This window comes from Acomys russatus, chromosome 8 (genome assembly GCF_903995435.1).
Source record: "Acomys russatus chromosome 8, mAcoRus1.1, whole genome shotgun sequence".
In the NCBI taxonomy this organism is placed as follows: Eukaryota; Metazoa; Chordata; class Mammalia; order Rodentia; family Muridae; genus Acomys; species Acomys russatus.
Genome location: NC_067144.1, coordinates 3,674,969 through 3,690,473, shown reverse-complemented (window position 1 = coordinate 3,690,473; position 15,505 = coordinate 3,674,969). Strand labels below are relative to the sequence as shown.

General features: G+C 50.2%; 1 protein-coding gene across 2 annotated transcripts in view; it reads right to left on the bottom strand.

Moving 5' to 3' along the window:
* Txnrd2 (thioredoxin reductase 2) overlaps positions 1-13,204 on the bottom strand; it is a 53,454-nt gene extending 40,250 nt beyond the window's left edge. The window contains exons 1-6 of one of the 2 annotated variants that reach the window (XM_051150672.1): positions 13,017-13,204; positions 9,444-9,512; positions 3,563-3,619; positions 2,775-2,919; positions 2,220-2,294; positions 474-552 (exon numbers count right to left, since the gene is read on the bottom strand). In XM_051150672.1, coding sequence (XP_051006629.1) covers positions 474-552; positions 2,220-2,294; positions 2,775-2,919; positions 3,563-3,619; positions 9,444-9,512; positions 13,017-13,119 — 528 coding nt within the window. In that variant the 5' untranslated portion in view covers positions 13,120-13,204. The remainder of the gene's footprint in view (positions 1-473; positions 553-2,219; positions 2,295-2,774; positions 2,920-3,562; positions 3,620-9,443; positions 9,513-13,016) is intronic. The other variant, XM_051150673.1, reaches the window with a different exon arrangement.
* Between the last annotated feature and the right edge of the window lie 2,301 nt (positions 13,205-15,505).

The following is a 15,505-nucleotide window of genomic DNA, read 5'->3' as shown; positions in this document are numbered from 1 at the left end:
GTATGTGTGTGAGTGTGTGTGATGTGTGTGTGAGTGTGTGATGTGTGTGTATGAGTGTGTGTGTTTGTGTGTGAGAGTGTGTATGTGTGTGAGTGTGTGTGATGTGTGTGTATGAGTGTGTGTGTGTATGTGTGTGTGTGTTTGTGTGTGAGAGAGTGTGAGAGTGTGTATGTGTATGAGTGTGTGTGTGTGTGTGTGTGTGTGTGTGTGTGTGTAACTGTGTGCTGGGGAGACATGGTCCCACTATATAGCCCACTGGTCTAGGACTCAAGATGCTGCTTCTGCCTCTCTAGTGCTGGGATCTCAGGCTTGGCCTCTGCACCCAGCTTTTGAATTCCTCTGAGGAAGTGTGACCTCAAGGGCAGCTGTTAACACAAGAACAACACCCAGGCCATAAATAAATAAATAAATAAATAAATAAATAGGGATCAGGGGCCAGAGGAGCCCTGAGAGACAGGCTGATGCACACTTACCTCCTTCCCACCTTTGTCGACACCATGAACTGTGTTCTTGTTGACAAAGCTGGCTTTGATGTTAAAGTACTTGACTTTCCTGCAACATAAGGTGAGATGTACTTGCCTTTTCTATTGTATTTTTTTTTTTTTGAGACAGCACCAGCATGTGCTCTAGGCTAGCCCCAAATCCACTATCTACGTTAGGGTTTCTACTGCTGTGGAAACACCATGACCAAAAGCAACTTGGGGAGGGAAGGGTCCATTTTCTTTCTTTCTTTTCTTTTCTTTCTTTCTTTCTTTCTTTCTTGAAACAAGGTTTCACTGTGTAGCCTTGGCTGTCCTGGACTCACTTTGTAGACCAGGCTGGCCTCGAACTCACAGAGATCCACCTGCCTCTGCCTCCAGAGTGCTAGGATTAAAGGTGTGCGCCCCCACACTTAGTCCTTCAGGTTGCTTTCTTATAGACGCCAGGACCACCAGCCCAGAAATGGCAGCACCCACAATAGACTGCTCCCTCCCCACATCAATCACTAATTAAGAAAATGCCCTACAGGCTTGCCTACAGCCCAGTCTTATAAAGGCATCTTCTCAATTGAGTTTCCCTCCTCTCAGGTGACTCTAGCTTGTGTCAAGTTGGCATAAAACTAAGCAGTACACACACTATGTACCCACGGAGAGCCCTGAACTCAACTTCCTGCTCCATCTCCACAGAGCTGATAAACCAGGATTAGAGGTGTGCACCACCCAGCTGCCTCAGCCTCCAGGTTTAGTTACATGGGTAGGCCCATGCAGGCTGCTAGGAGGCAGACGTAGAGCTGGCAGCCTGCACACAGGAAATAAACACATGCAAACACTTTTTAATGTAAGAGGGAAAAAGAAAAAAGAAAAGAAAAAGAAACACAGCTCCAGCCCAGGGCCTGTGGCCCCACTGGGACAAGTAAGTGGGAAGCTACACTGGAAAGCAAGAGCACCCTGCCTGTCACTCTGGGTTCCCTGAGACATGACAACCATAGATGTTCAAGACAGCGACAAAACCATGCTTGCCATGTCCCGTCCCGAGAGGCCCACACTGTGACTGGAGGGGAAGGGAACCAGGCCTCCCAGAGGGAAGTTCCTTGGGGAATCAAGTGTCACCATATATGTGTCACCTCTTAGGAGGGACACAGTGTCCCGCCTCAGGGGTGACTAGCCTGTCCCTGCTCATCAGTCCAGTCACATTCACAGGCTCAGGCCTGAGGCCTCCCCTCCCTGTCTCAGTCTCTCCCCAGCTCCAGCCATTCAGCTCCTTTGCTGTCATTTCCTCAGTTGCAGGCCTCTGGGGCATCCTCCACTCCACACAGCACTGACTGACTAGCCTCCACGCTGCACAGCACTGACTAGCCTCCACTCCACACAGCACTGACTAGCCTCCACTCCACACAGCACTGACTGACTAGCCTCCACGCTGCACAGCACTGACTGACTAGCCTCTGCCCTCTGAGGCACAGCACTGACTGACTAGCCTCTGCCCTCTGAGACACAGCACTGACTGACTAGCCTCTGCCCTCTGAGACACAGCACTGACTGACTAGCCTCTGCCCTCTGAGGCACAGCACTGACTGACTAGCCTCTGACTTCCGAGGCATAGGGACCCTTGTTCTCACTGCCAGGGGTTGCACTGCAGTGAACACTGTCACAGGCCCAAAATGACCCCAAGAAGGCCAGGAGGGTGGTCCTCCCAGGGCCACCTCACATATGGCCACTGAGTCCTGGGAGTTTCAATACCTGTCCTGAAGCTGGACACGGTGACCCCAGTTCAAGGACTTCACATGGTTTTGCACAGCTTCTGCCATTTTCTTCCTGTGGACACATAGAAAAACCCATGAACTCCACAGCAGCGGGGCTGGCTGCAGACCTCACTCAGGCCGTGAGAGAAGACCGTGTACCCCCAGGAGTTCCGGGGAATAGAGATGTGGTCTTTTACTTCAGTTTTTGGAGGGGGCAGGGCTTTTCTAAGTAACCCAGGCTAGCCTCAAACTTAAGACCCTCCTGTCTCGGCCTGCTGGGACCAGGCTGCAGGTGGGTACCACCACCCCCAGTTTGTAGATTGTCAAAGGGCTAAACCCTGACCCTCATCCTCCAGGGCTGCCAGTCTCTGGGCTCTGACCAGGGTTTGGGCTGTGGAATCCTGGGCTCTCTCTACCCTGGGGAATTTGTTATGCTCCACCCCCAGTGACCACCAGAAGTGTGTGGAGAGTGCCCCCGCTGAGCCAGGCTAGAGATGAGTGGCAGAGAGCACATCTCCCCTCTCGACGGCACCCCATGGCAAGGGCTCCTCACCAGCTGTGCTGGATGGGCTGGGCCACCTCCCAGCCATAGTGTTGAGCATCTCTGATCATGCCCCCCAGCAGTGCGGCCTGATGCATCAGCTTCTTGGGTATGCAACCCACATTGACGCAGGTGCCACCAAGGCCCCACCTGGTACCTGGAATATCAGAAAGAAGCATGTGCATGTACAAGCATGTGTGTATGTGCATGTGTGTACATGCATATGTGTGTGATTGTGTGTATACGTGTGTGTGTGTGTGTGTACATGTGTATATGTGTTGCAGGGAACAGAACCCAAGTCTTTGCACATGATAGGAAAGTGTTCTGTCACCAAGTCACCAAGGCCTTGGTAGGAGTGGCTCTGACTTCCCATGTAGGAAAATGCAAGAGGCTTCCACTCCACAGGCTCAGAGTGCCTTCAGGGAGCTTCTATTTTGTGACTTGAACTTGGCCCAGGTGAGCCTTCCCATGTGGATCTGTTCCCATGTCTACTCGAGAATCTTTTAAAAGCATTTTTTGAACATTTTATTTATTATTTTTGTGTATAGTGGTGCTTTGTGTGCATCTGTGTGTATAAACTACACTGTGCAGTGCTCACAGAGACCAGAAGAGGGTGTCAGATCCCCTGGAAGTGGAGTTATAACCAGTAGTGAGCCATGTGGGTGCTGGGAATCGAACCTCAGTCCTCTGGAAGAGCAGCCCACTGAGCCATCAGCATAGACATGTGTGTCTGGTGAGCAGGGCACTCTGTGGAGACTGTGGGCAGAAGGGAATGAGTAGCTTCTGTCTGGGCCACCTACCTCGGGGAGAGGGCTCCACATAGTCAGCCACAGCCACCTTCTTTCCAAGCTGAGCAGCTGAAATGACAAGGACATCTGTAGGTGAACACAGCAGGAAGCTGGCACGGAGCCTCCCAGGAGCCCTTGGGGCCCAGAAGGAGGCAGGGCATCCGGGCGGACACCTGAGCACAGAGGCCTCCCTTTGTCCATGCAGCTGCCCACCAGCAGCTCTGCACCAGCCCTCCCGGGTACCCACCCAGCTTGCTGCCTGCGGGCAGGAGTCCTCCAGCCTCTTCACAGACTGCAACTTTCACGCCCCACATGGAGGTAGTGCTAGGAGGCCTTGCTCCCAGACTTCCTGCTCCCTCCTATTGTAGGCTTGGAAGTTCAGGGTGAGACAAGTGTAGACTTGGAGCACAGGGTGTCAGCCTCACTGGCCACCTACAGAGTGGTCGTGATGTCAGCCAGAGGTGAGGTAGGGAACTGGGACTGCTGGGAATGTATGACATTACCCAACCATAAAGAAGTAAGTGAAGAAATGACAGAAGACACAGATGATCCTTTTGATATGAAGCGCTCAGAGGAAGCAAATCCACTAAGACAGAAAGTAGAGAGTGAGTATGAGGGCCAGGGAGGAAAAGAGATGAGGGAGTGGGGAGAGTGAGTATAACCCTCAGGGAGATGAAAATGTTCTAAAACTGTGATGGTGGTTATGCAATCCTTAGATATACCCAAACCTCCCGGGTGGTGGTGGCGCACGCCTTTAATCCCAGCATTTGGAAGGCAGAGGCAGGCAGACTGCTGTGAGTTCGAGGCCAGCCTGGTCTACAAAGCGAGCCCAGGACAGCCAAGGTTAGAGAGACTCTGTCTCGAAAAACCAAAATAAAAATGAAAAAATCTGAATAATTCACTTTTTAAATGAGTGGAAAATGTGGTGTGCCACATATCTCAATAAAACAGTGATTAAACAAAGGAGACCCTAGGGCATAAATATTGCAAAAGACGTGACTTGCTGTGCTGGCTTGTTTTTGTTAATTTGACACAAACTAAAGGCATCTAGGTAGAGGAACCTCAACTGAGAAATACCTCCATCAGATTGGCCAGTGTGGTAGTGTGACTAGGAACGGCCCCCACAGACTCATGTGTTTGAATGCTTGGCCCACAGGGAGTGGCACTATTTGGAGGAAATGTGTCACCATGGAGGTGGGCTTTGAGGTCTCATATGCGTATATGCTCAAGCTAGGCCCAGTGTTAAGCCGGTCTCCTGCTTTCTGTCTGCAAAGCAAGATGTAAAACTCTTAGGTGCTTCTCAAGCACAAAGTCTGCCTGCATGCTGCCATGCTTCCCCCCATGATGATAACGGGCTAAACCTGTGAACTGCAAGCCAGCCCCAATGAAATATTTTCCTTTATAAGACTTGCCTTTGTCATCGTGTCTCTTCACAGCAATAAAGCCCTAACTAAGACAGCCAGTCTGGGATATTTTCTTTTTTTTTTTTTAAGATTTATTTATTATTATTTATACAGTATTCTGCCTGTATATGAGCCACCAGGCCAGAAGAAGACAGCAGATCTCATTGTAGATGGTTGTCAGCCACCATGTGGTTGCTGGGAATTGAACTCCCGACCTTTGGAAGAACAGACAGTGCTCTTAACCTCTGAGCCATCTCTCTAGCCCCACTTATCATAATTTTTTTAAAAATTTATTTATTTATTTATTGTTTATACAATGTTCTGCTTGCACATATACCTACCCACCAAAAGAAGGCCCCAGATGTCATTACAGATGGTTGTGAGCCACCATGTGGTTGCTGGGAATCGAACTCAGGACCTTTTGAAGAGTAGACAGTGTCCTTAACCTCTGAGCCATCTCTCCAGCCCCCTGATCATAATATTTTATAACAGCAACAGGAAGCAAACTAGAGACAGAAATTGGTGTGAGGACTGTGAGATACTGCTCTGAAAACCTGGCCATGTTGTTTCGGGAGGACTGTGGCAGTGTTTGAAGCTTTGGACTGGAAAAGCCACTGAGTGTTCAGAGCTTAAATGGCTGTTCTATGGGAGCTTGTAAGATAAGAGCATGGAGAGAAATGCGGATGATGGAGGCCTGCCTTACGGTGCTTTGGAAGGAAGACTACCAGGGTTGTTCTCGGTGTATTTGGATTGAGACTCTATGGATTCTGGTCAGCGGGAATGAAGAATCTGCTGTGGCTAAGAAGAGACCAGCACTGCTGAGGTGAAACCTTTCCTTCACTAGGACAGCAGATGCTGGTCAGCTGGAGCTGCAACTATGAGACCAGCATCAGTGACTAGTGAAAATCTGGCAGGAAGTTTCTCCCATGGATCACCACTCAGACATGTGGAGAAATGTCTTGAATGGATGTAACAACTGTCAATAAAGCGCTATTTAGCCAATCAGCTGGGCAGAAGGACAGGAAGTGGAAGACGGGACTTCCTGGAGAGGGGGAGGAGCCAAAAATTGACAGTTGACAGGAGAGAGTTGACAGTTGAGAGCTAAAGAAAGAAGCATCCGGGGGCTGGAGAGATGGCTCAGTGGTTAAGAGCACTGACTGCTCTTCCAAAGGTCATGAGTTCAATTCCCAGCAACCACATGGTGGCTCACAACCATCTATAATGTGATCTGATATCCTCCTCTGGCCTGCAGGGGTACATGCAGGCAGAGCTCTGTATACATAATAATAAATAAATAAATAAATAAATTTAAAAAAAAGAAAGAAAGAAGCATCCGAGAATCAGATTGGCAAGTGCTTGGGATATATGTATGTTATGAGTTTAGAGTAGTTTATGTTAGTTTACAAGGAGATTAGAATCAGTTTAGATTCTGCCGGGCATAGTGCTGCCACCCTTAAAGTATATTTCAGACTCTGTGTCAGTTATTGGCTTCCTAGGCTGAACCGATACAATTTATTGTAACACAGACAGAAGCTGTGGTCCACAGGGGTCAAGACTACATCTCAAGCTGTCAGCCAAACTTGGTAACGTATAAGAGTATGCATGCAAGCTGTAGGACTGAAGGGGTCATAGGGAGACGGTGAGGCTTGGCACCATGGAACATGGTCAGAATCTCTGAAGAGATACCAGGAGGGCATGGTGAGGTCATCCTCAGATGCAGTAGATACCTTAGCATACTAGAGATGCCAGGACCATGGGAGGACCACCAAGGACAGCAGCGGGTGTCATATGGAGCTGGCCTACGTGCACAACAGAGGGCAGAGGTGGAGACCATGAGTGAGCCCCAGGACTGCAGAATTCAATTTGGATTTTAGTTTTCCTTTGAGTTCTTCCCTCTTGTAATAAGAAGTATGTAACTTTTTTATTTTACAGGAGCCCACAGCTGAGAGAGACTTTGAATTTTTAAAGAGCTACTGGGTTTTTTAAGAGAACTTGGACTTTTAAAGTATTGACATTTTAAGCGTGGCATTGTGGCACATGCCTTTAATCCCAACACACAGGAGCCAGAGGCAGGTGGATCTCTGTAAGTTTGAGGCCAGCCTGATCTACAAAGTGAGTCCAGGATAGGAGGGCTGGCAACACAGAGAAACCCTGTCTCAAAAAAACAACAAAAAAAAAAAAAAAAAAAAAAAAAAGAAAGAAAGAAAAAGAGAGGCAAAGAGGGGGGCGAGGGGGGAACAAGCTACAAAATATTGCTGAGAAAAGGGGAGAGGAGGAAATCCCCGGAAGAAATACAGCATATGACTCAGCTGATGCTTGTTTGTTCCCAAGAGGATTTCACACACGCACCCAGAGCTGGACATGGGGGCTCACATCTGTGATCTGTGCACTAGGGAAGCTGAGGCAGAAGGATCAGGAGTTCAAAGGTCAGGCCACGCAGGGCCACATCAGAACCTCTGTCACACAAAACAAAACAAGGGGAAAGGAAGCTGGAATAGTAATGGCTGAATTGTATCCTTGGTGCTAAAACTCATAAGTCAATCGCAACCCTCAGTACCAAAGGATACAACTGTACTTGGATAAAACCACACAGACACACACGCACACACTCTAGAATTCACAGCACCAGTGTTGACAAGAATAAACACCCAAGAACAGAGCTCAGAGAGATGGCTCAGCAGCTAAGAGCATGGGTCACTCTTGCAGGGGACCTGGTTTGGTACCAGCACTCACATGGCAGCTCACAACCATCTGTAACTCCGGTTTTAGGGGAGCCAACACCCTCTTCTGGCCTCTGTGGAAAACAGGTACCAGGCACACAATGTACATGCACACACGCGCACACACGCGCGCGCACGCGCACACACACACACACACACACACAGAGAGAGAGAACAACCATACACATTTAAAACAAACAAACAAACAAACAAATGCTGGACACTCCCGGCACCTGGGAGGCAGAAGCAGGCGGATCTCTATGGATCTCAGCCTAGCCTACAGAGAGAGCTCCAGGACAGACAGGGCCACACAGAGAAACTCTGTCTGGAAACAAACAAACAAACAAACAAATAAATAAATAGCAACAACAATAAGACAACTTCAGTCAATACAGGCTATAATTATGCAGCCCACACAGACTGGTGAGCAGCACCAGGGCCACACTCAGCACCCTCACTGCGGTACAGGGTTCACAGATACACCTACCCACCAGACTTCTCCCTCGATTCTTATCCCTTTACTTATTTACTTTGAGACAGGATCTCATTATGTTGCCCAGGCTGGTGTCAAGCACCTAGACTCATGTGATCCTCCAGTGTGGGAAAGACTGTAAGCTTTGTCACAGGTAAAAGCAATCTTGACAGGCTTTACCTTTGGGCACCCCATGGATACCTTGTGATAGACTGAGTGGAGCCATCCTGGGCCTGGAATTCAGGAAGCAGACCTGGGGACTCCACCTGGACTACTGTTTTTCTAATCAACCCTCAATGGGAGAAGGAGACCGCCCTTTGCACGTGACTCAGGCAGGCAGAGAAGAGAGAGCAACAGCAGGTTCAGACCAGGCTTGAGTGCACGTGGATCAGCTAACTGGCTGGACCAGCACACAGGCCAGAGACACCTAAGGACCCGTCCCGTGGAACGGATACCGGAAGGTTCACTCTTTTTTCCCTTTAACCTTTTTTCCCTCTTGCGTAAGCTAGTTGGGTTGTATAATAAAGTTTAATTGTTAAGAAACAGAGCCTAAAGCCGGGCATGGTGGCGCACGCCTTTAATCCCAGCACTCGGGAGGCAGAGGCAGGCAGATCGCTGTGAGTTCGAGGCCAGCCTGGTCTACAAAGTGAGTCCAGGATGGTCAAGGCTACACAGAGAAACCTGTCTCGAAAAACCAAAAAAAAAAAAAAAAAAAAAAAAAAGAAAGAAAGAAAGAAAGAAAGAAACAGAGCCTACACTCCTGCCTCTGCCTCCTGAGTAGCTAGTATCACAAATATTTTCATAACCAGACCCAGCCTTTGAATATGTACTGGCTTATTGTCTATTAATTCTATGTCATTAAAGACTCCATCTCAGAAACAAAAACACTGGGACGAGAGAGATGGCTCAGTGGTTACGAGAGCAGACCTACTCTTGCAGAGGACTTAATTTCAGTTCCTGGCATTCATGCCAGATGGCGCAAACTAGCTGTAACTCCAGCTCTGGGGGATCTGGTGCCCTCTTCTGGACTCTGCAAGCACCTGCACTCACAATCACATTCTCTTACACACAGACATACATACATAATTTAAAAACACTAAAAATAAATTTGGGACAAACAGATAGGAATGGGACTATGCCACTTTCAGGAGAGACCAGATTCAGCCTCTGTGTGGATTCCTGACTAAAGAAGGCATCTGTTCCTTGAGCATTCTGCTTCTAGACACGATGATGCTGTCTGTGGTCACACAGTACCACCCTGAACACAACAGAAGGGACACAAAACACGAGCTACATACCTTCCTTGGCACAAGCTAGGCCACCGGATCCCCCACCAATCACCAAGAGATCAAAGCTTTGCGGCCCTGCTGAGGAAGAACAGGCAGTAAGAAGGTGCCAGACCCACACCCTGACCTTGCTCTCACTCCAAAGCTTTGTGGTACAAAGTTTATCAGGATGGGGGGGGCACTATTCGGGCAGTCAGGGGTGACCACATTGTTATCACAAAGCAGAAACCAGGGTGTAGTGAAGTTGGTTACCACGGTGTGGTGAAGTTGGTTGCCAGGGTGTGTGACCATCTTTGCAGAGAATCTCCCTGACTCCCAAAAGGAGTCTCAGCACCCAAGACGTCAGTGTCCCGAGCCAGACAGAACAGAAACTTCTTCCTTCTATCTACGTGCCTTTCAGGGGTAAAGGTGACTTCATTACAGCAACCAGGAACACACACATAGTCCCTCCCACACAGTGAGGAGCCTCGGCGTCACCCTCTGACCTCCATACACGTGCACCCACAGCCACGAACGCACAGAATAAACCCACAAACTAAATGTAAAAATAATACTTTTAAACGGCCACACCTGCCTTTGTATGCGCCTTAAGACGGCAAGGCTACCGTATATGTCTCAAGGTCGCTGGCCTGCACCCCCACTACAGGAACACACAGATGAAGGTCAGAGGTGGCCCATGGTTTGCAGCCCCACAGCAAAATCTACCCCAGGTTCAAGTCCTGAAAAGGCCTGAGCAGTTGCACATTATTTGATGGCTTTGATGTGATCCTACAGAAGAAAGGAGATGAGAAAAGCAGTGGCGGGGGTGGGATGGGGTGGGGGTAGGGAGGCTCTTGGGGGGGGCAACAGCCCTAGGGAAGAGCTGCTTGACAGGCAGAGCCAATCTGTCTCCTCTCTTGCTTTTGGGTGCCAGGGATTCTATATATTTACCTGGAAAAGAATCATACCTTCCATTGCTGACACCTGTCCTCCTGTTGCCAGCGTGAGCTTCGACTGGATCACCCTGCCCTGAGGCCCCACCCTGTGCCTTCCACCTGTTTCTATCAAGCAATTGATAGGGCTGGCTTATCCTGGACCATATGCTTCCCTGCTGTGCACACCCAGGCGCCTCCTCTCTGATAAACACTTGGGAGAAGTCCTCGGTGAACGTTTGCAAGGGTCAGTACAGAGAAGGATATGAGAAGCCTACTGGGGCTGGGGCTGGGGCTGGGGGATACCGCTCTATAGAGCAAAGCCTGGGCAGCGGCTGTCACGGGCCACCTCACCTAGCTGATTATAGCTTCCTGGAGGAAACCCTCATATCCTGGCCTTCGCTAGCTCACTGTGCTTAGGCCCCTCCTCCTGCCCACAGTCTCCACTCCAGACTGTGTCTTGCCTTCATCTCTGCCTCCTGACCCCACAGTGTTCTTTCACTTTTAGTTCCTTTCTATTGTCTGGAACAGGGTGAACAGAAAGTAGGAATTTAACGGACACGGCAAGGTCCAAATAAAGGGCACACTGCTCTGACAAAATAAGATGGTTCCCTAATGTGTACCCATAAGATGGGCTGCCCACCCACCAGAGGAGTCGCCTGTGGGGGTGGGGGGGAACCCGTGTAGCTGTTCAGAGATGCCAAGTGTCTTGTTACTCTACCTTCTTTTTGGATGATGCACCACACCACATCCCCTGCTGGAAAATATGGGTCTACCCCTGCTCTGCAAGGACAGGCTGCAAGGCTGAGCTGGCGGGGACTCAGATGTGGGCTCTGGAGTCAGGTGGCAAATGGTATCTTCCCTGGACCCCATAGGATCCTCACCCAAGCAAAGCTCTGAACTCCTTGGGGGTGTGAGATGGGATTCCCCAAAGCAACAGTGCCTCCTGCCCAGTGAAAAGCAAACCCCAAAGCCACATGGGGCTTCCGAGCAGCTTGAAGGGCCCTAGGTTTGAGGTCAGTGAAGCTCCTGTCTACAGATTTAAACATTTTTTCTTATTTTTATTTTATGTGTATTATGAGTGTTTATTTGCATATATGTCTTATGTACCATGGGCAAGCAGTGCCAGAGGCCAGACGAAGGCATTGGGTCTCCTCGGAATGGAGTCACCATATGGGTGCTGGGAATTGAACTTTGGTCTTCTGGAAGAGCAGTCAGTGTTGCACCATCTCTCTTGTCCCTCCTTTACAGATATTTTACTGCCACTATGTAGGGCGGTGGTGCCAATGGCACAGGTACATTGATTGTTTTGCCTCTTTTTTTTTGTTTGTTTGTTTTTGTTTTTTGAGACAGGGTCTCTCTGTGTAGCCTTGGCTACCCTGGACTCGCTTTGTAGACCAGGCTGGCCTCCAACTCACAGCGATCCGCCTGCCTTTGCCTCCCAAGTGCTGGAATTAAAGGCGTGCGCCACCATGCCCGGCCTTGTTTTGCTTTTTTAGCTCCACAAAATCATTGTAAATGTCCCCGCTGAATATAGGCATCAAGGAGGCTGCAAAGAGCCAGGGACCTGGGAGTTTGCAAAGCTACTGAAAGCAACCTTAGATCCTTAAGATCCATCCCATAGGTTCCCACTTGACGGCCTCCCCGGCTAGCTTCTGCCGCTGAGCCACAAGACCTCTGCCAACCTACACATGCCCTGAGCCAGCCTGCCCTCTCCCCCTGCAGGCCAAGGGCCTTCCATGCCACTGCCTCTGCGAAGAATCCAGGCCTGGCCTTGCTCCTGTCTCTCCTCATTGACACCCTGTGAGCAGAACCGAGTTCTGAGCGGAGACCACTCAGGCCCCCCATCTTACCACTGCAGACAGGAAACTGGAGAAACCTGGCCTGTTGCGGGAAGTGTGAACCATGCTGAGGGGTGTCCAGCCTCCCCTCCCCCGACTCCCTTTGAACTCGCTTACTATCCTGATTTCAGCCAGAACTGTCCCTGGTGTTGTTTCCTCTTCATCCCAAAGATACACCCAGACCCTGAGAAGTACGGGCGGGGCTGGGGGCGGGGTCTACCGTCTTTTCATTTACTCCTGGCGTGCAGAAGTAAAAATCACTTGCTAGGCGCGCGATGAGCAAGTAGTTCAAGGTCAGTTCGGGCTGCACTACGGACCAACCATGACTCAAAAAAAGCAAAACAACAAAACAAAACCAACAAACCAAGGCAGTTCATGACTCTACCTCCAGAAGGCAAAAGTCGGGGGCAAACTAGCTAGGCAATCTGAGGCCTGCTTGGTCTACATGGCGGTGGGATTAGGGGCAAAAACAAAAACAAAAAAATTACAACAACAAAGAGTACCTGCAACTAGGGAGTTGTGGACCAATGGGGTACCTGGTGACCACCAGGGCCTTTGACAATGCTACAATTAATATCGGGAGCACAAACTCCAGGAGACTGGGCTTGCGGCCAGCGCAGGAAGACTTCAAGCAAAGCATCTTCAACATGTGCCTTGTGAGAAAGGGAGCACCGGGTAGAAGCAGGTCCCCTCCTACCCATGACACAGGTTTTGTGGCACCCCGGCCTGCGCGGGCACGCCCACGCGGATACAGCAGAGCCCCGCCACCGCGACCCCGTGTGGACACACGCCCGGACGCCCTCTCCGCGTGCACCGCCCACGACCCCACCTACCTCCCGCTGCATTCGCCGCGCCCCGTGTCCCGCGTGTCAGAGCCCGGATCCGCGACCGGAAGCGCGCGCCGGGTCCGCGCAGCACCGCCACCAACGCCGCCATGGTCGGGGGACCTCACGCGGTCCGGGCTGCCCTAAGCGCTGCCTGAACCGTGAGCGCCTCGGGGGCCAGATCTGTGAGAGCGACCTTGACGAGGTGAGTGCTCCGCCCGGGCTCCTCTGCGCTTTCGGGGAGCGCAGACCGGGATCAGATTCTGCACCTTCGGAACTGGGACCCGGCTGATGGCGCTGACCTCGGGCGAAGGGTTCCCCAGATCTGGGTAGTGGGCCTGACATAGGGGAGCCCCGGCCGGAGCTAGGTCATGTGGATGCTTGTGAAGGAGGGATCTGATCTTGGCAGGGGGTGGGGGGTGTCTCTGAAGCCAGGCAGGTCTCCACACTTCTCTGAAGAGCTTGAAGATCAGTGCTGAGGAGGGAGAGATGTCCTTCGGTGGGCTTGAGCCTGGATTTGGGTTTAACCTGGACAGAATGTTGGCACATTCGGGGCCTCGCCCATCATGAGAGGGTCTCACTTACTGCTTGGATTGGGATCCGAACCTTAGGGTCAGAGTTGCAGGGCCAAGGTTGGTCAGTAGAGTGAGAAGTGGTTGAGCAATCTCCTCAACAGGTGTTCTCTGAGAGACTTTAGTGTGCCTCTGGGTCTCTCCTTGCAAGAGGTTGGGCTACCCTACAGAGAGGGGACTCCTTGGAGCTCAGCAGCACCGGAGCCGGCTTTGGGTTTATGCTAGCGCCTACAAGGGCAATGTGAGACAAAGTGCAAATCTTCCAGCCAGGGACTTTGGGGTACTTGTTGGCCTTTCAAGCCTTAGGAGTACATCGGGAGCTGTCACAAGCACTTGTAGCCCTCTGTGATAGGGAAGGCTCCAAGAGGGCAGCTTGTCACAGAGAAACAGCACTACCATAATTAATGAAGGGGCAGCTTTTACCTAGGAACTGCTGACAGTTGGGGACAGGCAGATGCATCCCCATTTAAGCAGAGGTGACAAGTGGATGTGGTCTGAAGGGGAGCAAAGGAATGCAGAAGTCAGTGAAGGGAGCAATTACACAAATTAGGGAAGGGAAGGGTGGCCTATGCTCAGCCCTCGTGTTCTGGCAGCTGGGCTTATGAAACCTATTTCCCATTCTCCCGAAGAAGTTGGGGCTAGCAGAAAATTTGTTCGACCTCTTGAATTTTCTCAAGCAGACACTTTGGGGTCTACAGTTCTCTAGGGATGCAGCCTTGAGCTGTCAGGCTAACGTTCAAAGAAGAGAGGACACTTCTCCAAAGAGGGAAACATTCTTCCTACTAAACAGAAGTCCATTTTCTGTTCTGTGACCTTTCACATCACAAGGGGTAGTTGTACTAAGAGAAAGGTAATTGTTAACTGGCAGGAGCAAAGGTTTTGTGAGGGCCGTTCTTGAGAAAACACATAAAGGTTGGTGTTGGCTGCAAATCAGTTTTTGAGTGTGATGGGCATGTGTTGAACACATTTCCAGATGTAAGGCGCCAAGTGCTTTTGAAATGTAGTTGAGCAGTCTGAAGGGTTTCCCAGGTTGTCCGAAATGATTCACCACAAAGTTTCAGGCCTCGTCACTTTCTGGAACAGTGTATGGACCCAGTAGAGGACCATGGCTGTAGGCAAGAAGTTACCCACAGGACATATGATGTGTTGAAATCTCGGAGGTTTCTGTCAGGTTGTCTCTCAGGCTTTAGCCTGCGCGGCTTTCCCAGATCCTGGTGGGACAAGACAGCTGCGTCAAGCATGGGTCCCACCAAGGACCCACACTGTCAGGCTTTTGTTCCAAGTGACAAGAAATTAAGAGGGAGAAAATTGGAGAACAATTTGGAGAGTTGTGGCCAGATTTTTTTTAAAATTTTATTTATTTTCTATTGTATATACATTGGTGTTTTGCCTGCATGTATGTCTGTGTGAGGGTGTCAGATCTTGGAGTTACAGACAGTTGTGAGCTGCCCATGTGGGTGCTGTGAATTGAACCTGGGTCCTTTGGAGCCATCTCTCCAGCCTTTGTGGCCAGATATTAAAGGCAGACATACTGTGGGTGTTCTTATAAGTAGCTTCATAGATTAAGCAGAGTGGCAACGCAGCACCTGTGGACCCCGCACTCAGGAGGCAGAAGCCGGGGAGCTGTCATGAATTTGATGCCCATCTGTGCCACATAGTGATTTCTAGGACAGCCTGGGTTTATAGAATGGGACCCTGTCTTTGATTTGTTTTTGTTGTGGTTGTTTTTTATTTTTTGTTTTGTTCTCTTTGAGACAGGGTTTCTCTGTGTAGCCTCGGCTGTGTTGGCCTCGAACTCACAGAGATCCGCCTGCCTCTGCCTTCCAAAGTGCTGGAATTAAAGGTGTGCACCACCACAACCGGCTTGGGACCCTGTCTTTGCAGGGGGTAGGGAGTGAGGAGAAAAAGGCACAGGTTTATTCTTGC